The sequence below is a fragment of the Sus scrofa genome, chromosome 13, assembly GCF_000003025.6.
Source record: "Sus scrofa isolate TJ Tabasco breed Duroc chromosome 13, Sscrofa11.1, whole genome shotgun sequence".
NCBI lineage: Eukaryota > Metazoa > Chordata > Mammalia > Artiodactyla > Suidae > Sus > Sus scrofa.
The window spans coordinates 207,338,435-207,364,080 of NC_010455.5; the positions used below are offsets into that span (position 1 = coordinate 207,338,435).

Below are 25,646 nucleotides of genomic sequence, written 5' to 3' on the forward strand. Positions count from 1 at the left end.
AGCTAACACGATCTATAATGGTGAACGATGGGAGGCGTTCCCCTAAATCCAGGCGTGTGTAAGTTTACAGACATGCAGCTCCAGGCTCTGGCCACCAGAGGGTCTGGGGGGAGACACACAGCAGCCGTGAGCACACCTCGCTCTGGGTCTTGGCTTCTAAATGCCATCACCCTCTGCAAGGAACCAGGGCTCCTCCGAGAAGCGGCTGGCATCAGGGAAGATGGAAGGGTCCGAGAGCCAAAGGAAAGACCTCCAATGGTCAAAACGTCAAAGACGGGTCATTGTGCCAAAGCTGGGACCATTTGAAAAAGACAGGGGAGGGGGGAAGCCCCCAAAGCCCCAGAATCTAGGAGAACTCGTGGGACAGATTCCCGCCCACGGACGCAGAAGGAACTGGCCCTTCCAACACCTCGACCTCAGACATCTGACGTCCAGACCTTGAGAATCGTCTCTGTTGTGTGAGCTGAGCTGGGTGAAGCTCTGCTCTGGTGTGAGCCCCGGACGCCGACCCAGGGCTGACGGAACAAAAGCTGACTCGCAGGATCTTTCTTTAGAAACCCGATTGTCCGCTGCTCTAACCTTCCACACAGAGGCACACAGCCCAGCCTGCCAGCCTGGCAACCCCAGCCCCGCTCCCCTCAAAGGAGCCAAGTTAGGGGCCCACGGTCGCGCTCCCCCTTGGCCCACGGTGACATCAGCTAAGACAACAAGGTAACTAACACGCCACCCCAGGGTTTCTTTGTAGGACAAAAACAAGATGCCCCCGGGGACATTCAAGAGTTTTGCGAGCTGAGCAGCTCCCGGAACAAAAACAGCTGCTGATGGTTCTCTGGACCCACAACCAGGAAGGAGGATGGCGTGGAGCCTCCTGCAGGGACAACACACATGCCCAGGGAGGGTATAAAAGCCACAGCCTGAGCACCACACTCACACACTCACAAATACTCACACACACTCACACCTCCTCCAGCCCCACCGCCCCCACCATGGCCACCTCCACCCTGTCCGGCTGCTCCAGCAACCTGAGCTACGGCAGCCACGTCTGCCTGCCCAGTTCCTGTGACCCCTGCACCAGCTCCTCCTGGCAGTGGGACGACTGTCCAGAGAGCTGCTGCGAGCCCCCCTGCTGCGCCCCCAGCGGCTGCACCCCCGCGCCCCGCCTGGCCCTCGTCTGCACCCCAGCGAGCTGTGAGCCCAGCCCCTGCCTGTCAGGCTGCACCAGCTCCTGCACCTCCTCCCCCTGCCAGCCGGCCTGCTGTGTGCCCGTCTGCTGCAGGCCTGTCTGCTGCAGGCCCGTCTGCTGCACTCCTGTCTGTTGCACACCTGTGTGCTGCACACCCGTGTGCTGTGAGGCCTCCCCCTGCTCAGACTCCTGCTGTCAGCAGTCGAGCTGCCAGTCGTCCTGCTGCACCTCCTCCCCCTGCCAGCAGGCCTGCTGTGTGCCTGTCTGCTGCAGGACCATCTGCTGCACACCTGTGTGCTGCACACCCGTGTGCTGCGAGGCCTCCCCCTGCTCGGCCTCCTCATGCTGCCAGCCCAGCCCCTGCCCCTGCCCCTCATCCTGCTACAGACCCTTGTCCTCCGTGTCCCTCCTCTGCCGGCCCGTGTGCCGCCCCGCCTGCTGCGTGCCCGTCTCCTCCTGCGGGGCCCCCGCCTCCTGCTGCCAGCCCAGCTGCTGCCGCCCGGCCTCCTGCGTGTCCCTGCTCTGCCGCCCCGCGTGCTCCCGCCCCGCGTGCTGCGTGCCCGCCTCGGCCTGCGAGTCCTGCTGCTGACCGGGCCCGTCCCCCCGGGGCCAGCCGGGCTCAGGTCCCCCCGTGACTTGGTCCTCAGTCCAGGCCTGCCCCATGTCAAGTGGTTGCTCCCCTCAGGACAGGGTCGAGGCTCTCCTGGCAGCTGACAGCTACATCCCGAGGTATCCAGACCCTGGCTCGTTCCTAGTGTCCCCTGGTCCAGGCTGAGCCAGGTGGCATGGAAGACCTGAAAGTTGGTCTTAAGGCCGCAGCCCTGTGGGGCTCCCAGAGGCGCCCCCGTCAATGCTCCCCACAGCTCCCCTTCCCTCACGAGGGTCAGCAGCTCCATCTGTGGTGTGTGTCCCCTCAGCTCAGTGACCCTGAGCCTCTCTGGATGCCCTTAAGCTAAGTGACCATAAACGGCCCGGTGCCCGAGCACGGCGTCGACCTCCACGTGTCCTTGGCGTCCTTCCTTGGCTCGGCTCACATCCACTTTCCCCGCCTGACACAGTCCCCACCGTCTGCCAGCCCTGTGGTTTCCCGGCTGCAGAGGGCAGGTGGGCTTTGCAGCCCATGCTCACTTGGGGGCCACGCACGGTCCCCATGGAGTGGCTCTTCCTTGATTTGCCCCCGGCACTTCTGCACAGGTGTATCTGCCGTGCGGTCTGTGTCCGCAGGGCACCACTGAATCCTGGTGGAAGGACAGTGGGGAGGTTTCTCATGGAGGCCAGGGCCCTCAAATAGGGAAACTGAGGTTTCCTGTGCTTCTCCGGGACCCCTGATCCTACTTGGAGGGTGTTGGCCGCGTGGCTAATCCCCAGTCAACAGGCACATCTCGGGGTTGGGCTTGAACCTTGCGGGAGTGTTTCCCAGACTAGGAGGCAGACTCAGCTTCAGAGTCAGGGAGGATCTTGAGCAGTAAACTGGGGTTCAGGGGGCTGGGCTGGAAGGAAACCGCTGTTAGACCCGGAGGGTCAGGCTTGGCTTTGGGATGTGATGGGCTGACGCCTCCTCCCACCAGATGGAAACACCTGTTTCTCAGCCATCATACAACTGACAGCACAGGACCTGGGCCCCCGAGAGAAGGGGTACAAAGGGGTGAGGCTCCAATCGTCCCTGCTCGCTGGCCAAAAGCCTCTAGACCACAGCACATGACCGCTTTGTGGAGCTGAAGGGGTTGGAGCCAGAGTTCATGGCGGCTGAGGCAGACACGGGAGGAAGGAAATGCACAGAGCTCCCCGGGGCCCCCATGGGCCCTGCTGGATGCTGACCTGTTCACCCCACCTCAGAGCCCTGCGAGGCTGACAGGAACAACCATGGAGCCCCAGGGGACAAGTGGGCAGAGGCACTAGCACCCCAGCCCATCAGAGCAGGGTGACCTGGCTGAGGACCACAGCCACTCCGTGCAGACCCGGAAGGGTCATTGCTGATGAAGAGCTAAACCCGCCCATGAGGAAGGGCTTCCCTGGATCTGTCCTAATAGAATGAAAAGCAGGCGTGGAAACGTGGAAAGCACTGGGCCGATCCACTGCTCGTGACTGCCAGACAGAGTGAGGCTGCGCTCTTTAAAGCGAGGAAATGAAGTCCACTATTCAACAGTATTAAGGTATTATTGTACTGAGGTCCAGCATTCAAAAAAAAAAAAAAGATTGCTAGGAGTTCCCATCATTGCTCAGTGGTAATGAACCTGACTAGCATCCATGAAGATGCAGGTTCAACCCCTGGCCTCGCTCTGTGGGTTAAAGATCCGGTGCTGCTGTGGCTGTAGCATAGGTCGGCTGCTGCAGCTCCAATTTGACCTCTGTGGGAACTTCCATATAGTGTGGGTGTGGCCCTAAAAAAAACAAAATAATAATAATAATAATAATAATAATAATTACTAGGTGCATGAAGGAAAGTGTCACCTGTAAACAAGACATAAAACAGTTTATAGGAATAAACCCATAAATGACAAAATTGATGGAATTAGCAGACAAGGTAGTTAAAAAACCACTGTAAATATATTCAGGTTTTTAAAGGAAAACATGAACATAATTAGGAGAGAAATGGAAGATACAAAAGAGAACCACTACTCAGCCATAAAAAAGGATGACATAATGCCATTTGCAGCAACATGGATGGAACTAGAGAATCTCATACTGAGTGAAATGAGCCAGAAAGACAAAGACAAATACCATATGATATCACTTATAACTGGAATCTAATATCCAGCACAAATGAACATCTCCTCAGAAAAGAAAATCATGGACTTGGAGATGAGACTTGAGGTTGCCTGATGGGAGGGGGAGGGAGTGGGAGGGATCGGGAGCTTGGGCTTATCAGACACAACCTAGAATAGATTTACAAGGAGATCCTGCTGAATAGCATTGAGAACTATGTCTAGATACTCATGTCGCAACAGAAGAAAGGGTGGGGGAAAAAACTGTAACTGCAATGTATACATCTAAGGATAACCTGACCCCCTTGCTGTACAGTGGGAAAATAATAATAATAAAAAAAAAAGAGAACCAAATGGAACTCCCAAAACTGAAAGATAAACCATCAACAATAAAAAATTTAAAAGATGAGCTTAGAAGTAGTTTAGATACTGCAGAATAACAGGTCAGTGACTCTGAAGCCATAGCCACAGGAATTATCTAAGCCCAAGGACAAAAAAAAAATGAAAAAACAAAAAAATTATGGCACCTCATGGCCTGGGGGATGATATTAAGTGGTCTGACATGCATACAATTGCCATACCTGAAAAAAAAAAAGATGGGATGGGGCAGAGAACAGGAAAATATTTTAAGGGATAGTAGCCAGATGTTTCTGAATTTGATAAAATTAGTAAGTATATAGAAAACTTGAAAAACACTATAAACCACCTATCTGAACAACATTAATGACCTTTATACAAAATGACCTGAATGACATTTATAAAATGTAACATCCCAATAACAACAGAATTCACCTTTTTTTTTCAAGTGCATATAGAACACTCAACAAAATAAGCCATATGCTAGGCCATAACACAAGTCTCAACACAGTTAGTAGGATGGAAATCATAACAGAGAGTGTTAGTCGACCACAACAGAGTCAGAAGCTTTATCTACAGAAAGACACCTGGAAAATTGTCCAACATGAGGAGATTAAACAACACACTTCAAAGTTATCCATAAGTCAAAGAAGAAATCAGATTAGAAATTTGAATAAAACAGAAACGAACTTCGAGGGTGCAGCTAACATAGTGCACAGAGGGAAATGCGTAGCCTATAATAACTTAGAGAAGAAGGAAGTACCGAAATCATAGCTTCTACCTTAAGAAGCTACAAAAAGGAACAAAAGTAAGTAGAGGGAAGGAAAGTATAGATGCCCACCAAACAGGAAATGGACATGTGAGAGAAAATGAATGAACCCAAATTTAGGTTTTTGGAAAAGATCAATAAAGCCAGGAAATTCTAGCTTTCCTGGTTAAGAAAAAAAAGAGAAAAGGGAGTTCCTGCTGTGGCGCAGTGGGTTCAGAATCTGCCTGCAGTGGCTCAGGTCTCTGCACAGGTATGGGTTTGATTCCCAGCCCAGCACAGGGGGTTAAAGGAGCCAGCATTACTGCAACTGTGGCTCAGATTCGATTCCTGGCCTGGGAATTTCCACATGTTGAAAGTGGAGCCAAAAAAAAAAAAAAAAGGAACAATAAAGGGAAAAAGCAAATCAGTTTATGCTGATAGAGTCAGTCCCTTAGAGGACTTCGATGAAATAGGTAAGTAACTGAAAAGATATAAATTGTAGAAACAAATACAAGGAAAAGTAGAAAATCTGAATAGCCCTCTATGATTGAAGAAGTTAAATTCATAGTGAAAAATTTTCCCACAAAGAAAATGCCAAGCTCAGAGGCTTCACTACTGAAAATTCTAAGGCACATACAAAAAAGCTAATAGAATTCATATGGAAATTTATCAAGCTTACAGGCTACAAGGAAAATATACAAAACCAACTGTATTTCTACATGGTAACAATGAAGAGCTGGGAATGAAATAAGCATTCTCCAATAGAGAAATTTAACATATGTATAAGGTCCATGCACTAAAAATGACAAAATATTGCTAGAAAAAAAATCCGAAATGACTGGAGAGTCATATTATTTCCATGAATTGAAAGAGTCAAAATTATTAACATGTCAATTCCTTCCAAAATTACCTAAGAGTTTAATGCAAGTTCAGTCAAAATCTCAACTGGCCTTTCTGTAGAAACCAAGGAGCTGATTTTAAAACATATTCTAAAATCAATACGGAGGTCTAAAGAATCTAGATTAGCCATCAACCAATTTTGAAGAAGAAAAACAGACCTGGAAGGTTTACATTCCTTGCTTCTAAGACTTAATTTAGAGTCATGCTAATCAAGGCAGCGTGTGATGGTGTAATAACAAACATGGAAGAATGAAACGCGCAGAAAGTCCCGAAATAGATCCACACACGTATATGGTCAGTAGAGTTTTTCTGCAAAGGTGGATCAATGGAGAAACAATAGCCTTTTCAACAGGTGGTGCTGGAACAACTCACAGAAGAGTCAAGAATTAAGTGGAATGAATTGTAGAACTAAACATAGACTTTAGAACCATAAAATATTGATGTAAGCGCAGGACGAAGTCTGTATGAACACGGGTTTAGACAAAGCTGTCTTACAACCATTGAAGACAAGGTGATAAGTTGGATTTAATCAAAATTAAAGATGTCAGCTCTAATCAACATCATGAATATTTTCTCAGGTCAGTCTCCCAAAGCAATAGAAATTAGAGCAAAAATAAACCCATGGGACCTCATCAAACTGAAAAGCTTTTGCACAGCAAAGGAAACCAAAAAGAAAACAAAAAGACAACTTGCAGAATGGGAGAAAATAGTTTCAAATGATGCAACTGACAAGGGCTTAATCTCTAGAATATATAAACAACTTATACAACCCAACAGCAAAAAAACCAATCAATCAATGGAAAAATGGGCAAAAAACCTGAATAGACATTTCTCCAAAGAAGATATACAGATGGCCAACAAACACATGAAAAAATGCTCAACATCGCTGGTTATAAGAGAAATGCAAATCAAAACTACCATGAGATATCACCTCACACCAGTCAGAATGGCCATCATTAATAAATCCACAAATAACAAGTGCTGGAGGGGCTGTGGAGAAAAGGGAACCCTCCTGCACTGCTGGTGGGAATGTAAACTGGTACAGCCACTATGGAGAACAGTTTGGAGATACCTTAGAAATCTATACATAGAACTTCCATATGACCCAGCAATCCCACTCTTGGGCATCTATCCGGACAAAACTCTACTTAAAAGAGACACGTGCACCCACATGTTCATTGCAGCACTATTCACAATAGCCAGGACATGGAAACAACCCAAATGTCCATCGACAGATGATTGGATTCAGAAGATGTGGTATATATACACAATGGAATACTACTCAGCCATCAAAAAGAATGACATAATGCCATTTGCAGCAACATGGATGGAACTAGAGAATCTCATACTGAGTGAAATGAGCCAGAAAGACAAAGACAAATACCATATGATATCACTTATAACTGGAATCTAATATCCAGCACAAATGAACATCTCCTCAGAAAAGAAAATCATGGACTTGGAGAAGAGACTTGTGGCTGCCTGGTGGGAGGGGGAGGGAGTGGGAGGGATCGGGAGCTTGGGCTTATCAGACACAACTTAGAATAGATTTACAAGGAGATCCTGCTGAATAGCATTGAGAACTATGTCTAGATACTCATGTTGCAACAGAAGAAAGGGTGGGGGAAAAATGTAATTGTAATGTATACATGTAAGGATAACCTGACCCCCTTGCTGTACAGTGGGAAAATAAAAAAAAATTATTAAAAAAAAATGTCAGCTCTTCAAAAAGCACACTGAGGAAAATGAAAAGGCTGCAGATGTGGAGACTCGCAGTACGTGTATCTGACTGACAGCTGGCATCCAGAACGGAGGAAGGGCCCTCGCAATTTAGCAGTAAGAACACAGTCTAAGAAAAATGGGCAGAGGTTTTGAACAGACCCATCCCTGAATAAGACACACAAATGGCAAACCAGCACAGGCGAAGCTGGGCCGTCCTCACCCGTCGTGGGGAAATGCCGACATCGCTGCAGGAGCCACACGTACCCCGTGACCCAGCAGAGCTCCGCCTGGGCGTCTGTCGACCCAGGAGTGGGGAAAAGCGACGCCGAGCAACGTTTATCGTGGCTTTATTTGTAATCACAAAACTGGAGACGCGCCAGCGCCCGCAGGGTCATACTGTGTACACGCAGTGAGCCCTGCTCAGCAGAGGGCGAGGGTCAGCTCTGAGGAGACCACGCCCCAGACGGGGAACAAAGCCAGCGTGGGAGGGCGCCTGGCGGGACTCACCTCCTGGGGCAGAGCTGCGGCTCTGGGACCCCAGCGGACAGGACCCAGGAAACCGAGGACCTGAAGAGACTGTCTCTGCTGCGGCCTGGGCGGAGGCCGTAGCATGCAGATCTGTTTCAAAGCTCATCAAACCACACCATTCCCCTGGAAGCACCTGCAGCTCCGTAAACCAAACCCCAGAGGCTGAGGTTAACAGCGGAAAACCGGTCAGAGGCTGAAGGGAGGGGGACTTGCCGAGGGGAGGTGGTGGGGGGAGCACATGGCGTGGGGAGGGGGCTGGGAAGAGGAGGCTGAGACTCAGGGGTAAAGGGGCTCCCACCGGGGGTTCTGGTCCCGGACACAGGCTGCAGGAGAGGGAGGGGCAGGGAGGCAGCGCCTAGTCCGCGGGGGGCTTGGGGAGGGCTGAACCTGTCCCATCCTCGGATGGGCAGGGACAGCGGCCACGCTCAGCAGCACTTCCAGCCACTGCCCGGGTGGCCGTCCTGGGATGTCCCCGTCCTTGTCTCAGGAACGCTACCTGGTACCACATGGTCAGGGTGGGCTGTGGTCCACCGCCTTGGTACATGCAGGCCTGGCCTGTTTGTTGGCAGGTCACGGGGACACCCTGCAGCCATGACCCCAGCCCCGTAGTGGCTGTGGCTACGTGGACCCCCTGGGCCGGCCACCTGGAGGGGACACTCAGGGCCAGTTCACCAGATGGACGATGGGTGGAAACGGTCCAGGGGGCCTGAGAACCCCCAGACATGACAGGGGACCAGCCCCTGGAAAGCGCCCGGCTTGGGGGCTGAGCAGGCACTGACCTTCCTGCCGAGGGCAGGAGCCCCACGGTGACCCGCCCAGAGCAGTCAGGCCACCGCCTCGGAGAGTCTCGCACCCCCCCCAAGACACACCCATGGCTGGAGGTGACCGGCGTCGGGTCAAGCCCGTGTTTGCCCCCCAGTGAAGGTGGAAGGAAGCGGGTCAGGTGAAAAGTGAGTTTATTTCTCCAGGTGCCCGAGGAGGTGCTGGCAGGTTGGAAGTCCAGGCCGAGGGACCCGGGCAGAGGAACGGAGAGGGAGGGGAGGCGACCCAGGGGCGGGTGGAGGCGCCTCCTGGGAGGCAGGAGCCCCGGGAGCAGGGCTCAGAGGTCAGGTCAGGATAGTGGGGACATGAGGGGACCCTGTCCTGAGGGGGGGCAGCCACCTGACCCTGGTCGGGACTGAGGGGAGGCTGGGAGGACCAGGTCACGGGGGGGACCTGAGCCCGCTGGCCCCGGGGTCAGCAGCAGGACTCGCAGGCCGAGGCGGGCATGCAGCACGCGGGGCGGGAGCACGCGGGGCGGCAGAGCAGGGACACGCAGGAGGCCGGGCGGCAGCAGCTGGGCTGGCAGCAGGAGGCGGGGGCCCCACAGGAGGAGACGGGCACGCAGCAGGCGGGGCGGCACACGGGCCGGCAGAGGAGGGACACGGAGGACGAGGGTCTGCAGCAGGACGAGGGGCAGGGGCAGGGGCAGGGCTGGCAGCACAAGGCGGCTGAGCAGGGGGAGGCCTCGCAGCACACGGGCGTGCAGCAGACGGGTGTGCAACAGACAGGCGTGCAACAGACGGGCCTGCAGCAGATGGGCCTGCAGCAGACGGGCACATAGCAGGCCGGCTGGCAGGGGGAGGAGGTGCAGGAGCTGGAGCAGCCTGACAGGCAGGGGCTGGGCTCACAGCTCGCTGGGGTGCAGACGAGGGCCAGGCGGGGCGCGGGGGTGCAGCTGCTGGGGGCGCAGCAGGGGGGCTCGCAGCAGCTCTCTGGACAGTCGTCCCACTGCCAGGAGGAGCTGGTGCAAGGGTGACAGGGACCGGGCAGGTAGACGTGGCTGCCGTAGCTCAGGTTGCTGGAGCAGCCGGACAGGGTGGAGGCGGCCATGGTGGGGGCGGTGGGGCTGGAGGAGGTGTGAGTGTGTGTGTGCAAGTGTGTGTGAGTGTGTGTGTGTGCGGTGCTCAGAGATGTGGGCCTTTTATACCCCTCCTGGCTCCTGTTTCCCAGGCCTGAGAAGCCTCCAGTTCCGGCTCCCAGGCGGCATGAGGATGCTCTGCCTGTGGTGTTGTCCGCTCATAAATCCTGACAGCGTCTGGCTCCAGAGTCTGTCCCATTGTGTCCCCAGGGGAGCAGGTGTGGGGGCGGGGTGCCTCTGACCTTCCCGGGTCTTGCGGCATCGTCTGTCCCCTGTCAGGGCAGCCCAGGCCACCACTCACGTTGCAGGTGGGTGGCAAACGTTCCCTCTGGTCAAACACCTCATCCTGTGGGAGCAGGACTGCCGCCACCTGTCAGGAGGGCCTCAGGGGCAGGGGCATCTAGTGGCCTCCCAGAACTCGCGGGCTCTGAGGGACTTCTCGCCACCAAGGCCCGCCTCTCTGCCTCCTTCCTGTCCATGAGTCCACTGTCCACCCCTCCTGCACTTGAAACCACAGGACTATGAATTGGGGGCAAAAGCCTGTGCTTCTCTTGCCCTGCAGGACGATGGCAGCTTCCTGGCCTGCGGTTCCCATGGGTCAGCTGGGCTCGGAGGGGGTGATGGCCCTGCCTCCCTCTGGGGCAGCTCCCTGGGTTTGGACGGCCCAGCTTCTCCTCCAGGACAGCCCCTCTCGGCCCCCGCCAGGCCACTGCTGGCCCGATAGCCCACCCGCCTCCCTGCAGGACAGCAGACAGTCCCACTGTCACTAAGTAGCACACAGCCATGGCCACAGCTCACAGCAAAGACAGGAGATGCAGCCAGGACACCGCCCCTCCTGCTGGCTGCCAGCTCCCACCATTCTCCCAGGATGCAGCAGCTTGCCCTGCTCTCTCTCGGGGTGCGTGCACACACATGTGCACACACACACACATGTGCGCACGCACACGCACATCCACAAACACATGCAGTGCATTCTTACCGACGGCAGTTACGTCCCATCAAGTTACCGCAAACACTGAACTAGCAAATTCTGCAGCTATTGAACCATGGCTCCCGGGGATCTCTGGGGCTGGGTTCCTGAGAGCCTCCACTCACACTTCCGCCAGCTGATCAACAGGTGACCTTGTTGCATGTGTGTTTCTGTTGGAAGGCATTTTATTCAGTATGTATTTGCTGTGCATCCTAGCTCACCTTGCGCTCACGGCCACCAGGCTACAACTCAGGCCTGAAAGAGGCTCGTCCGACGTGTGCTTGTCCCTGAGGCGCGTCACAGCCCCCTTGTGCTCAGGGACATAGACAGCCCTGCTGTGCCACGCTTGGGGCATTTTAACCACAAGCAGAATGCCCCCCGAACGTGAAAAATATGGCACTAAAGAGACCATGAAAAGGGCGGGAAAGCTGACACTAGCGGGGTCAGCTGGGGACGTGTGCCTGGGGGGCCGGCACACAGCTGTTGGTTTGGGCGCAACACGCCCACGTTCGGAGTGGGTGAATTCACAGAGGAGGGGCCTGTCTCCCTCCCTCTCTTTCCAGCTACCTACTTTCCTGCCTTTCACCTAGCGATCTGTCCATCCGTCTGTCCATCCATCCATCTTTCCATCCATCTATCTAGTCTAGTCCCTCTCTCTATGGGCATACACACACACACACACACAATGTCTTTGTGGGTATAAATATTTAAAATAAAATTGTATCATATTCTACCCACTGTGTGTTTTAAACTTAAACGTGGGGCACCTTTCCTGGGAACACATGAAGATTTCACTTTCATTTGTAGCTGCCCAGACTCCCACAGGGGTCTGTGTGTTCCCTTTCCTTTGCTGGGTAACAGAGTACCTCCAGCTTAGGGACTTAAAGCAACATGTGCACGTAGCCTTCTGTGGGTCAGAAACCCAGGCACTGCTGACCTGGGTTTTCCGCAAGGCTGCCACACAGGGTCTTATCTGAAGGCTCGGCTGGGGAAGGGTTCCTTGCCAAGCTCACGTGGACCTTGTCAGAATTCAGCCCCTTGGAGGTGGTGGGATGGAGGGCCCTGGTTGCTTGCTGGCTGTCACCTGGAGGCAGCCCTCATGTCCTCGTCGTGTGGCCCTCTCTGAGGGCAGCTCACAACAGGACAGGAGCGAGCCTCCCTCCCAGGACCGGGGCTCTCCTCTTACGTAACACAACCACGCACCTGTACCCATGTGCTTCCCTCGCCTTTGCTACGTTCTTTTGTGTCCATAAGTGTGACATAGGTCCTGACCTCACTGGAGCAACAAGGCCACACTGCAGGTGGACACCAGCAGAGTCTGTCTCCCATGGTCTGTGTCCTGGACTTTTGAACAGGCTCACACTCCGATGCTTTTGCGCAGACCTCATGCCTACTCGGAAACGCCTGTGGGATAAATGCCTAGTGACTCCGGGTCAACGGTCCAGGTTTTAAACTTTGCCACAGCGCAGCAAACCGCCCTCGGAGCTGAGGAAGCACCCACATCCCAGGGGCGGGCACACAGTACTGACCTGCACATAGCAGCGACCTGCTCACAGCACTGACCCACCCACAACCCAGGCGTCAACAGCTTGTGCCTTTTCCTCCTTGAAACGTGAACAGCGATAGTGGTGGCTAAACTTGCCTTCTCTCCTGTCAAGTGGGGTTAAGCATGTTTACGAAACATTCACACCCTCTTCTCGGCCAACTGTCTCTCCTTATCCTTAGGCCATTTTCTGCTATGTTGTATCAGCAATTTGTGAGATCTCACTGGGCGTAACTGGCTCTTTCTCCGTGACTCGCGTGGCAATTATGGTCACCGCATCACTGTTGGTCTCCTCTGTGTAAGATGCTTTATCCAGGGCAGTTTTAGAGCTTCTGTCATTAAAGTTGCAAATCTTACGTTGATGGCTGCACGCTTTCACTCCAAACTTGGAGCCGTCTTTCCCATTTTGAGGGTTTTGGTCTCCTTTCCCGTTAATAACTGAGGGAGGCGTAGTCATAGTCCCGGCTATGATTTTACCTGCCTCTATTTCTAGGCTCAGTTCTGCTGATGTCTGCTTTGGTTTGGAGCTGTGTTATTGGGCACATACACATTTAAAGTGATGCTGGCTCTCTGGTGGGCTGACCCTTCAGTTTCACGAAATGTCTTTACCTCAAACAATACTTCTTACTTTAACGTCTATGTTATCCGGTGTGAACGAGCAGGTTTTTTTAGTTAGTGTTTGCAATGATGTGTCCTTTCCAGTTTTGTATTTCCAATTTCCCTGTGCTCTTATATCTAGGATCTAGTTCTTGTAAGCTGCACATGGGTTTTCTTTTCCTTTTTAAAATCCAGACTAACCATCATTATTTGTAAATTTGAATATTTAACTCTTTACCTTTAATTCAACTTTTGATAATAATTAGGTTTATATCCACCGTCTGACAATATGTCTTCTCTTTGTCCCGACTTTTTTATGTTCCTTTTAAACATTATTTCCTGACCGCTTCGGATTACTCACGCATTTTTATTATTCGTTTTCCTGCTTCTAATCATCAGTAGCTGTACGTGTTTTTCCTATTCCCTCAGTGGTTACCCTGGAGATTACAGGGTGCCTGCTCGGCTTACGTAACAGGTACCCCTTAGTGCTCCTCCGCCTCCGAAGCGAGGCTGGGACCTCAGGACGCTTCGTTGTCCCCCGCCTCTCCTGTCAGTGTCGTCATGCCTTTTATTTCTGCTTGTAGCTTAGACCCCGCACACCTGTGAATGTAACACGTGACATCACAACACTGAGACCCTAAACCGAGCTTGGCTCTCACTTCCGCTTTCCTTCTCATGTTTCTTTTCAGCCTCTCCTCACTTCTTCCTGCACTTCTGGCTTTCAGTCATTCTGCCTGGAGACTTCGCTCTAATGTTCATTTAAGGCAGGTCTTCCGGTGTTGCACTGGCTCAGTTTTTGTCTGGCGATGTTTCCTTTCACCTTCACCTGTGAATGGAATCCTTGCAGGCAGGCAGGATGCGTCCCGCTGGCTCCTTGCTTTCTCTGTTTCTGTTGGAAACGGGGACAGATCTCACTGCTGCTACGGTGCGTTCGTGGTTACTTTTCCTCTGACTGTTTTCCACAGTAAGTCTTTAGCTTCGCTTTTATCGGCTCTGTTATGTGTCCCTAAGTGTGGCTTCATTAACATCCATTCTCTTAAGAAGGGTTATATTATTTATTTTTTTCTTTTCTTTTGTGCCCCCCGCCGTGGCATATGGAGTTCCTGGGCTGGGGATCAGATCCGAACTGTAGCAAGACCGAAGCCACAGCTGTGGCAATGCCAGACCCTAAACCCACCATGCCGGGCTGGGGATCAAACCTGCGTCCCAGTGCTTCCGAGACGCCGCAGATCTGGTCGAGCCGCAGTGGGAACTCCTGCTATTTCTTGAATGTGTAGCTTGAGTCTCTGGAAAATTCTTTGCTGTGATCTCTTCCCGCACCCCCGTTCCCTCTCTTTCTCTCCACCGGGGACTCCAATGAGAAAAAAAAAAGTGAAATTTCTTCATCCAGTTCTACCGCATGTATTCAGTTATTTCTCTCCCTTTTACTCTCCAGCTTCATCCTAGATGCTTCACAGCTTTCATCAGTAATCCTCCCTCTGGCAGGATGTGCTGCATGGTGAACAAATTCCTGCTTAGGAAGTAAAGGACCAGAGAAGGTCTGAAATTTAGCAGAGAGAACAGGCTCTCGGTATCACTGGGCGCTATTTGCAGCAGGAAGGGGCTTGGGCGGCTTTCAGGGTTCTGGCTCAGGGGACCCAAGGACTCAGTCAATTAACAGTTAAGAAAACAAAAGGAAGACAAAGCAACCTTTGGTTTTCTGCGGAGGTTTTATTGAGGGGGCTGTGATCTCTGCAGAGAAGATGAAGGCACTCGGGGTTGCACGCAGAGCTGTGCGGGGTTGCAGGAACCGTGAAGGGGGTGGGAAGGTTGTGGATGGGTGAGGGCTCCGGGGCAGAAGATGGGCCTGTGCTGCCCGCCCGGGAAACAGAATGCTGCCGACCCCTGTCCCACCGTCACCTGCTCACCACCTGCATCTCACCAGGAGCCAAGCTCCCTGCACTCCAGGGTGCTGGGGATTCACCTTTAGACATTTCTCCAAAGAGAGCAGATGGCTAAAAAGCACACGAAAAGATGCTCCACATTGCTAATTATTAGAGAAATGCAAACCAAAACCACAATGGGGTACCCCCTCACACCAGTCAGAATGGACATTATCAAAAAGTCTACAGTTAACAAGTGCTGGAGAGGGTGTGGAGAAAAGGGAACCCTCCTACGCTGGTGGGAAGGTAAACTGATACAACCACTATGGAACACGGGTGTGGAGGAACCTCAGAAAACTAAATACAGAACTACCACATGACCCAGCAATTCCACTCCTGGGCATATGTCCGGAGAAAACCATCATTTGAAAAGATCCATGAGGCACAATGTTCATTGCAGCACTATCTACAATAGTCAAGACATGGAAGCCACCTAAGTGTCCATCGACAGAGGACTGGATAAAGAAGATGTGGTTCATATACACAGTGGAATACTACTCAGCCATAAAAAGGAATGAAATAATGACATTTGCAGCAACATGGATGGACCGAGAAATTATACTGAATGAAGTAAGTCAGGTAGAGAAAGACAAATATCACATGAGATCACTAATATGCGGAATCTAAAAAAATGATACAAATGAATTTATTCACAAAACAGAAACAGACCCTTGGACTTTAAAAATAAACTGTGGTTACCAAAGTGGGGGGAGGGGAGGGACGGGGGGGTTCGGGATGGGCACATGCGCACAGTGGCACATGGGACGGAGGGTCGCAGGGACCTGCTCCACGGCGCAGGGGTCTCTACCCAACGTTCCGTGATCACCTCTGCAGGAATGGATGCGTGAACGCGCATCACTGAATCTCTTTGCTGTGCAGCAGAAATTAGCACGACACTAAATCAACTCTACTTCAACACCTACACTCCAGGGCGCTCCCATTGGGGCTCAGCAGAAACAACTGTGACCAGCTTCCGTGAGGACACAGGTTCGATCCCTGGCCTCGCCCCGTGGGTTAAGGAGCCGCCTTGCCATGAGCTGCGGTGTAGGTCACAGACGGAGTTCGGATCCGTGTGGCTGTGGCTGTGGTGGAGGCCGGCAGCTGTAGCTCCGAGTAGACCCCTAGCCTGGGAAGCCCCATATGCTGCAGGTGCGGCCCTAAAAAAGACCCAAAAGAATTTTTTTAAAGAAAAAGAGATTAGACTTGAGGTTACCAGAGGCGGGGTTGGGGGCTGAGGTGGGGAGAGAGTGTTTGGCGAAGTGGGCGAACTTTCAGCGACGAGGTGAATGAGCGGTAGGAACGCTCTTACAGCACGACGTGTGATCAACGCCTCTCCGTCACCACAACCGTTACGGGCAGAAAGCCTCAGAATGAGCGAAACCAAGTTCCCTTAGGTTTTAAAATTCATTGACCTCTGTCTGTATCTACATGAGTTAATGGGGGACCACCGAGCTTATTATGATAATTCTTCATGATGTGTGTAGGTCAGCCAATGAAGTTGTACGCCTTACATTTATTCAGTGTCGTATGTTAATTGGATGTCGATAAACTGGAAGCAAAAAAGGAAAAAGATCAGCCTCAAGTCCTCCTTGACTGGGCTTCTGCCTGGCACAGTGGGGCTGCAGTAGTCCAGATAGGCAGGGACCCAGGGGAGTGCACGGCGGCCCCAGGTGTGCATCAGCCGGGGCAGGTGGAGGTAGGGTAGGGGGACACAGACCCCGGCCACCCCGCTGAAGACGTCCCCCCTGGTCCTGCATGCGACGTTCTGGACCAAAAGTTACTTAGGGTCCTCAGCAGACCACACACACACACACACACGCACAGCAGTTTTACAAGCTGAGCTGCATCTCTCAGACCTAAACAAAAACCAGCACTAATGAGAGATCTCTGGGTTCCAAACACCAAGCAGGAAGAGAGGGCAGCCTGAGCTGCTGCGGGGACAACACACACACACACACACACACACACACACACCAGGAGGGGTATAAAAGCCACAGCCTGAGCACCTCACACACACACTCACACACACTCACACACACTCACACCTCCTCCAGCCCCACCACCCCCACCATGGCCGCCTCCACCCTGTCCGGCTGCTCCAGCAACCTGAGCTACGGCAGCCACGTCTACCTGCCCGGTCCCTGTCACCCCTGCACCGGCTCCTCCTGGCAGTGGGACGACTGTCCAGAGAGCTGCTGCGAGCCCCCCTGCTGCGCCCCCAGCGGCTGCACCCCCGCGCCCCGCCTGGCCCTCGTCTGCACCCCAGCGAGCTGTGAGCCCAGCCCCTGCCTGTCAGGCTGCACCAGCTCCTGCACCTCCTCCCCCTGCCAGCCGGCCTGCTATGTGCCCGTCTGCTGCAGGCCCGTCTGCTGCACTCCTGTCTGTTGCACACCCGTGTGCTGCACGCCCGTGTGCTGCGAGGCCTCCCCCTGCTCGGCCTCCTCCTGCTGCCAGCCCAGCCCCTGCCCCTGCCCCTCGTCCTGCTACAGACCCTCGTCCTCCGTGTCCCTCCTCTGCCGGCCCGTGTGCCGCCCCGCCTGCTGCGTGCCCGTCTCCTCCTGCGGGGCCCCCACCTCCTGCTGCCAGCCCAGCTGCTGCCGCCCGGCCTCCTGCGTGTCCCTGCTCTGTCGCCCCGCCTGCTGCGTGTCCACCTCGGCCTGCGAGTCCTGCTGCTGAGTGATCTTCTCGAGGTCACCCCAAAGCTCAAAAGCTGTCTGCCGTCTACATCCCTGGACTCCTTGCTAAGAGCCGAGACAGCATCAAGCCCTCCCCCCGGGGCCCCTGCAGTGGACAGCATGTCCCCTGACAGCCCCTGTGCCTCTCCCTCCTGGGAACAGCATGCCCACTGCCTCCAGCACCGGTGAGGCCCCTGCCTGTCAGCGTGCCCTCGACAGCCCAGCCAGACCAGTGCGACCCCAGAAAGGCAGCCAGGCCCTCCCGCAGCTTTGAACTTCACGTGGCAAAAAGGAAATGAAAATAAATGCTTCAGCCGGCTCCTCACTGCTGCCCCTGAAGCTGTGTGGCCCGGGCTCTTCCACTGCTTCCTGGCCCGGCTTGATTCTCTCCTCCTCTGCGAGCTGTCAGTCCCTCCCAATAAACTCCTGCCCTGATGAACTGGACTGGATTTCCTTTCTGCTGTTTACAACAGAGGCCCCTGCCTGACATCCCCGCACGGGAGGATGGTCCCAGGTCCCTCCCTAGGTCCTCTGTGTTCCCATCCCTTCAGGGTGTTCCGCGCCCCTCCCCCACGCCGACCACACATACGTCCAAAGGATGGACACATCCTCAAGGACACAAAGGCTGAGGGTCCTGACGGTGGTGCAGCCCTGGGGTTGACCCCCGGCTCCAGAAGGATGAAGCCCACAGCCCTGGGCAGGAGGGAGCACAGGCGCCAGGACGCCAACCACAGGCATCTGGGAATCGCGCACGTGGTGTGACAAGAGCATCTCGCTGGCCTAAACCATCGGCACAAGCAGTGTGGCGTGTGCTGGACCCCACCCTCCCTCTGGGGGCTGGAGTTTGGGGCTAGGCAGAGGGTGCCCACGGGACCAGCCCCCAATAAAAAGCCAGGGCGCTGGTCTCCCATGAGCTCCCTGCAGACAGTAGCACACTCAGGCTGTCTCAGCTCCTGCTGGGGAGCCAAGTGCACCTGTGACCGCACCTGCACCACCAGGAGAGGCTGGGAGGCCTGCGCCTGGAGCCCCCCACTTCTGCCCATACCATGTTCCCTGTGCTGATTGACTCTGTGACCTAGTCCTGAGAGATCTAGGGTATCAGCAAACCCGGAGGGTATCCTAGGCCCCCAGTACCCATCACATTGGCAAAAAGTTCAACCCCAGGAGTGACAAGCATGGCCCAGAGTGTAGGAAGTAAGACCTGTTCCGGGTTGCAGGTGAGATCCCCACCTTTCAGAGCAGGTTGGTGATGCCTGGGGAGCTGCCCCTGTGCACACCCTGCCCCCCAGGGGGGCCTCCAGGGGGAGAGCCACAAGCCTGCACACGAGACCCTCAAGGTCATCTCACAGCAACAATAGAAACAATCTCAGGGCCCCTCAGTAGGAGAGGGACAACTAAACCACAGCATGGACACACAGGAAGGTACACAGCTGTTAAAATGGCTGAGCCAGGGAGACACATCTGCAGACGAATCCCAAGACATAACATGGTGTAAAAAGAAAATCATGTTGCCAATTCTACATACATGATAACATGTACACACAGGTCAAAACACAAAGCAGTACTTTGTCTCCACAGCTACAAACACCTCTGTTAAACTCCAAAGATATACATGGTATTGACAAACACCAGCCTCATAGGTGCCCCCACCCTATGGGAGGGAGAGGAGAGGACGGGATGGGGGGTGGGCACACAGGGACTTCTATGGTGTCTGTAATCTTCTGTAAATATGGCAGAATGTCAACATTTGTTTATACCGATTTAAGGATACATGGATGCTTATACTATTTTCTATACTTTCTGAAATATTTTATTTAAAAAACTATCTAGGAGTTCCCGTCATGGCACAGCAGAAACGAATCTGACCGGGAACCATGAGCTTATGGGTTTGATCCCGGGCCTCAATCAGTGGGTTAAGGATCCAGCGTTGCTGTAAACTGTAGCGTAGTTTGCAGATCCTGGCATTGCTGTGGCTGTGGTGTAGGCCAGCAGCTGTAGCTCCAATTAGACCCCTAGCCTGGGAACCTCCATATGCCAAGGATGTGGCCCTAAAAAAATAAAAAATAAAAAATAAATACAACAAATAAAAATAAAAAACTAGCTAGAAAAGTAATAAGATATTACCCAGATCACATTCCTGAGCCAGATTCAGTAAGACAAACTTACAACAATAAAAATAAGGTTTCCTTTGGAAATTTTAAAGGTGGTCTCTCCAGTTGAGGAAATGGAAACCTAACTACAAACTCTTTGGAAATAAATGAAGAAAGTCCTAATCTCAGAATGTGTGTGCTCTGGGTAAAGCAGTATTCCAGGAATAAATTAAAGCCTAAAAGACATACAGTAAAAAGCAGGCAAGAGTGAAAATAAGTAAGATTTCAACTCAGAAATTTGGGAAAATTTCCAAAAGAAAGTAAAAGAAATAAATTAATTAAATTGATGTATTAAGAATGAAGAAAGACGAGTTCTCCCGTGACACAGTGCGTTAAGGACCTGAAATTGTCACTGCAGTGGCTCGGGTGGCTACCACCGTGTGGATTCGATCCCTGGCCCAGGAACTTCCACATGCCACAGGCACAGCTAAAAACAAACAAACAAACAAAAAAAACCAAAGAAAGAAATAACAGACATAAACCTAAAGCTAAACATTTGGTTTTTAAAAATCTATAAAAGAATGTAAATGTTGACAAATCTGAAAGGGATAAATAGATACTGAAGCTGGAGAAAAGTTTAAATTATGATAAAAAGACATGCCTTTAAGTCAACGCAATTGAAACCTTTAGATGAAGAGGGTAATTTTCTAGGAAAATATCATCCCTGGAACCAATTCAGGAAAAAGTAAACGACTTGAATGGCCTGTGATTACAGAAGAAGTTGAGAACAAGAAGGTTGGGGAACCCCTTCTGGGACAGTAAACGCCAGATTCAAATATCGCCACAAGGATAAAATGCAGACCGATAGAACCCAGAGGGGTCCAGTAACTAGCCACAGCTGTACTGTCACCTGATGCAGAATCAGGTGTCACCGTCACTTCACAGGTGGTGATGGTTCTGGGCAACCAGGTGTCTGCAAGAAGAGAGCGACGACTTTGACCTCATGCCACACACAAAAGTTAACTGGAACGGGCTCCTGGAGCTGGACGTGAAGGACGAAATAATGAAGACGTAGGATGACCCACAGGAGGACGCCTTTAGGACACTGTGGACGGCAAAGGCTTTGGCAGTAGGACTCAAAGTGTAAACACAGAAGAAAAGAACTGATACATTTGGACTTCACCGAAATTAAGAACGACTCGTCGAAAGACGCCATGAACACAACACGTTCACCAGAGTGACTCCCATTAAGAAGGCTAATGACACCCAGTGTCAGCCAGGCGGTGGAGCGACCAGAAGTCACATACATTTGCTGGTGGGAGGTAAATGGTGCAGTCACCTTGGAAAGAGGTTGGCGGTCTCTTAAACACACACCTATCACGTCACCCAATCATCCCCTCCTGGCTGTGCATCCAAGAGAAGCGAAAACACGTGTCCACACACGGAGTTTTTCCAACATGTTCAGAGGAGCTGTTTCCATGCCACCTGCGTGAGCATCAGCCGCTGCCTGGATAAACAGATCCTGCTCTGTCCGCACAGTGGACAGGGGGACAGGCACTGCTGCGTGGAACACACGGGTATCTACACATCTCCCTGTGCTGGGGGGAGAAGAGTTCACACTATACAATCCAAGCGAAAGGAAGCTCCAGAAAAGACAAATCTAACCCAGATCGGGAGGCCTCGGGGCGGGAGGGACAGGCATTCCTGTGAAGGAAAGCCAAGGAACTTTGGACGCGGGGGGAAAGCTGTCGACCTTGCTCATGGTGGGGGTCTCACAGGTGTTTCCCAAAACTCAGCACGTGAAACTGTAAATGAGGGCGCTACAGCATGTGAGTCAAACCCCAGAAAGTCGACTTCAGGAAAAGCAGATGAAGAGCACGGCCCCAGGCTTGGACATGCTGCTTGTGTGACGCACCTGTTCCGTGGTGGGCAGGCGGCAGCCACCAGTACCAGCTGCCCTGGTTGACCACACATCACTAGCAGCAATGGTGAGAGCACCCACACCACAGAAACTGGCCAGTGCAACAGTTCAGGGCGGTCTTGTTTGTGTTCTACAGACAGCCAGTTATCAAACCTTTACCAGCACAAAACTGCACAGATACAACAGATAACTCGTATTCAGAACATATAATAGGAGTTCCCATCCTGGCTCGGCAGTAATGAACCTTGACTCATATCCGTGAGGATGCAGGTTTGATCCCTGGCCTCAGTCAGTGGGTTAAGGATGCTGCGTTGCTGTGGCTGTGGTGCAGGCCCACAGCTGCAGCTGCTATGTGACCCTAGCCTGGGAGCCTCCATGCAACACAAGTGTGGCCCTAAAAAGCAAAAAAGAAGGAGGAGGAGGAGGAGAATGTATAAAAACCTTCTAAAAATCAGTAAGATGAAAAAATAAAACTACTTTTTTGTCTTTTTATGGCCATACCTGTGGCATATGGAGGTTCCCAGGCTAGAGGGTGAAGGGGAGCTACAGCTGCGGGCCTGCACCACAGCCACAGCAATGCCAGATCCTTAACCCACTGATCGAGGCCAAGGATTGAACTTTCATCCTCACGGATACTAGTTGGGTTCTTAACCCCCTGAGCCACAACGGGAACTCTGAAATAAACCTAATTAAAAAGAAAGAAAGAAAGAAAGAAAGAAAGAAAGAAAGAAAGAAAGAAAGAAAGAAAGAAAGAAAGAAAGAAAGAAAGAAAGAAAGAAAGAAAGAAAATTACTTGAACAGGCACCTCCCAAAAAGAGATATCTGCATTTGCAGCTTTACCACATCGGGGATGCAAATATGGGCAACCGGTGGTATCACCACCGTTCCCAAAAGGATAAAAATACCTCATTTTATAAAGCACAGAGGGTGACTGAAATCCATAAAATCGACTGGTAAGGGTGTAACTTTCTCTAGAAAGTTGTTATGCCGTATAAGCCAAACTAAATCTATGCCTTTCATGTGACCCAGCATTCCCGCTCTTGGGCATATACTGAGCAGAAAAGAGCCACCAAAAGCAAAATGTACAAGATTTTATGGTGACATTATTAATATTAGCTAAAATCTGGAAATGATCCAAATCTCTGCCATCGGGAAAGAGAACGTTCACAATGAATAGTGGGGTCCGTGCAATGATGTTCAGTGCAGCAGAAGAGCAAGGACCCAGGATGCAGGCAGCCACCTGGGTGCTTATCCGCATCGGCGGAGTGAAATACAGAATGAACAAAACAGCAGGTGGAGCAGACAAAACGCATCAACGGGGAAAGAAGTGGAGCTGTGACTCCTCCTGGGCGCCGCTGGGTCCCTGAGAAACAGCGCAAGGGAACAGCTAGAATTCTGGAGGTGTTTGGCATCTTTGACAAAATACTCCGCAGGAACTTCCAATCCAGAGGATTATGCCTAGCCAAACTATCCGTCGGGTATAAGGGCAGAATAAGGCGCTTGTCATTATGCTATGCTCAAACACTAATCTTCCAGGCACCCGTTTTCAGAAAGCTACTGGAGGGCATGCTCCAGCAAAAGGAGGGCACAGCCCAGAAAGAAAAAGCCATGGTGTTTGGGAAATAGGAGGTCCATGACGGGAGAGCGGTGGGGAAAATCCAAGGAGAGGAAGTAGTGAAGGGAGAGAATAGCCAACAGATAAGAGGTGTGTCCAAAAATAAACGAAGCTGATAGATCGCCTGGACCTCTGAACCTCGTGAGTGAGCTCGGGATGAATTAGTCAGAGAGCATGAGGGTGGTTGATTGATAGATACCCAGAAAAATAAGCAACTAAGCACAAGAAGCAATTATGAACTCTAAGAAATGAAAAACAAACAAGCAAAACCAAAACATGTATAAATAAGGAAATTAAATCTGGTTTCACTACTTAGTCTTGACTACAGAAAACGCTCACTTGATTAGAGCAACACAGATTTTGAACATGAATTTAACCAAACCATGGGGCATCACTGTCTTCTGAGGATGGGAAGAGGGAACTTTTTCTTGGGGTTGGTGGAAAACAAGAGGAAGGCTCTCTTCCGCAATGGGAAATCAGACCAGGTCTAAAGCTGGAAACTCAAGGAAAAACACAATATGCACGGAATTTAGTAGTTAGGAGATAAATAGGAGAACTAAAAGCAGTGCCCGGGATGGACATTGGGAGACACGCTCACCCGGAAGAGCTGAGGACACCCTGCCGGAGCCTGCAGGTAGAGCAGGTGAGGGGGCACCCATTGCTCACGGCAGGAGGGCCTGGGATGCAAGCGGAGCACCTGCAGGTGCAAGACATCCTGAGACTAGAATCCACATGGAAGATACAGAAGCAAAGAGATGCAAAGAGGAGCTGAGGTTTTACAGACGAACCCAACCCAAGAGCCCTTCTGCATCTCAGCCTTGGCTTTCAAGACACCAACCACCAGCCACCAAAGGTCTTGGGGACAGTGTTACAAACATCTCACAGTAAACAAACCAGTAAGCTTTGTCTGGGGACAAACTCAGCAATAACAAGGAAGAGGACTGTTGAGACTCGAATGGAGCACGGCACCCCAGGAAGGGATATAAAAGCCCGATGCCCAGACACCTCGTCACTCACCCGCCACTCACACCCCCACCCAGCTCACCCCCCAGCACAAACCCCGACATGGCCGATGCCTGCGGCTCCAGGACCTGTGTTATAGCTGCGTCCACCCTGTCTGTCTGCTCCAGTGACCAGAGCTATGGCAGCCGGGTCTGCTCACCCAGTGCCTGCACTGGCTCCTCCTGGCAGGTGGACAATTGCCAGGAGACGTGCTGCGAGCCCCCCTGCTGCACCCCCGCCCCCCGCCTGGCCCTCGTCTGCACCCCAGTGAGCTGTGTGTCCAGCCCCTGCCTGTCAGGCTGCACCAGCTCCTGCTGCCAGCAGTCGAGCTGCCAGCCATCCTGCTGTACCTCCTCCCCCTGCCAGCCGGCCTGCTGTGTGCCCGTCTGCTGCAGGCCCGTCTGCTGCAGGCCCGTCTGCTGCAGGCCCATCTGTTGCAGGCCTGTCTGTTGCACACCTGTGTGCTGCTCGCCCGTGTGCTGCGAGGCCTCCCCCTGCTCGGCCGCCTCGTGCTGCCAGCCCTGCCCCTGCCCCTGCCCCTCGTCCTGCTACAGACCCTCGTCCTCCGTGTCCCTCCTCTGCCGGCCCGTGTGCCGCCCCGCCTGCTGCGTGCCCATCTCCTCCTGCGGGGCCCCCGCCTCCTGCTGCCAGCCCAGCTGCTGCCGCCCGGCCTCCTGCGTGTCCCTGCTCTGCCGCCCCGCGTGCTCCCGCCCCACCTGCTGCGTGCCCGCCTCGGCCTGCGAGTCCTGCTGCTGACCGGGCCTGTCCCCCCGGGGCCAGCCGGGCTCAGGTCCCCCCCGTGACCTGGTCCTCCCAGCCTCCCCTCAGTCCCGACCAGGGTTAGGTGGCTGTCCCCACTCAGGACAGGGTCCCCTCACGTCCCCACTATCCTGACCTGACCTCTGAGCCCTGCTCCCAGGGCTCCTGCCTCCCAGGAGGCGCCTCCACCTGCCCCTGGGTCACCTCCCCTCCCTCTCCGTTCCTCTGCCCGGGTCCCTCGGCCTGGACTTCCAACCTGCCAGCACCTTCTTGGGCACCTGGAGAAATAAACTCACTTTTCATCTGACCTGCTTCCTTCCATCTTCACTGGGGGGCAAACAGGGTTTTGATCTGACTCTGGTCTCCAGCAGCCGTGGGTGGTCTGGGTGTGTGACTGAGAGGTAGAAACAGTATCAGGAAGGCGGTCGCAGGTGCCCAGGCCCCCAGGCCCCAGGCCCTGCAGTGCCCCGAGGCCCCCGTCTGGGAGGCCTGGGAGTGGGGGACACAGG

At 52.8% G+C, this 25,646-nt stretch overlaps 5 protein-coding genes across 5 annotated transcripts in view; 3 read left to right on the forward strand and 2 right to left on the reverse strand.

The window, feature by feature from the left end:
* The window catches only part of TSPEAR (thrombospondin type laminin G domain and EAR repeats), a 126,646-nt gene that overhangs the window by 52,557 nt on the left and 48,443 nt on the right, over positions 1-25,646 (reverse strand). The gene's annotated exons all lie outside the window — the stretch shown is intronic.
* On the forward strand, positions 945-25,444 carry LOC100622426 (keratin-associated protein 10-7-like). The gene is made up of 2 exons (XM_021071515.1): positions 945-1,806; positions 25,169-25,444. The coding sequence occupies exon 1, from the start codon at positions 987-989 to the stop codon at positions 1,770-1,772; it is 786 nt and encodes a 261-aa protein (XP_020927174.1). The 5' UTR covers positions 945-986; the 3' UTR covers positions 1,773-1,806; positions 25,169-25,444.
* On the reverse strand, positions 9,083-10,423 carry LOC100622533 (keratin-associated protein 10-8-like). The gene has a single exon (XM_003358996.4). The coding sequence runs from the start codon at positions 10,013-10,015 to the stop codon at positions 9,380-9,382; it is 636 nt and encodes a 211-aa protein (XP_003359044.1). The 5' UTR covers positions 10,016-10,423; the 3' UTR covers positions 9,083-9,379.
* LOC100623198 (keratin-associated protein 10-3) lies at positions 17,088-18,189 on the forward strand. The gene has a single exon (XM_003359001.3). The coding sequence runs from the start codon at positions 17,146-17,148 to the stop codon at positions 17,749-17,751; it is 606 nt and encodes a 201-aa protein (XP_003359049.1). The 5' UTR covers positions 17,088-17,145; the 3' UTR covers positions 17,752-18,189.
* Positions 24,395-25,444, forward strand: LOC100623294 (keratin-associated protein 10-8). The gene has a single exon (XM_003359002.4). It carries the CDS (start codon positions 24,442-24,444, stop codon positions 25,132-25,134), a length of 693 nt encoding a protein of 230 aa, XP_003359050.3. The 5' UTR covers positions 24,395-24,441; the 3' UTR covers positions 25,135-25,444.

Coding starts and splice junctions, on each gene's coding strand:
- LOC100623294 (XM_003359002.4), top strand. CDS start 24,442: ATGGCCGATGCCTGCGGCTCCAGGACCTGTGTTATAGCTGCGTCCACC.
- LOC100623198 (XM_003359001.3), top strand. CDS start 17,146: ATGGCCGCCTCCACCCTGTCCGGCTGCTCCAGCAACCTGAGCTACGGC.
- LOC100622426 (XM_021071515.1), top strand. CDS start 987: ATGGCCACCTCCACCCTGTCCGGCTGCTCCAGCAACCTGAGCTACGGC.
- LOC100622533 (XM_003358996.4), bottom strand. CDS start 10,015: ATGGCCGCCTCCACCCTGTCCGGCTGCTCCAGCAACCTGAGCTACGGC.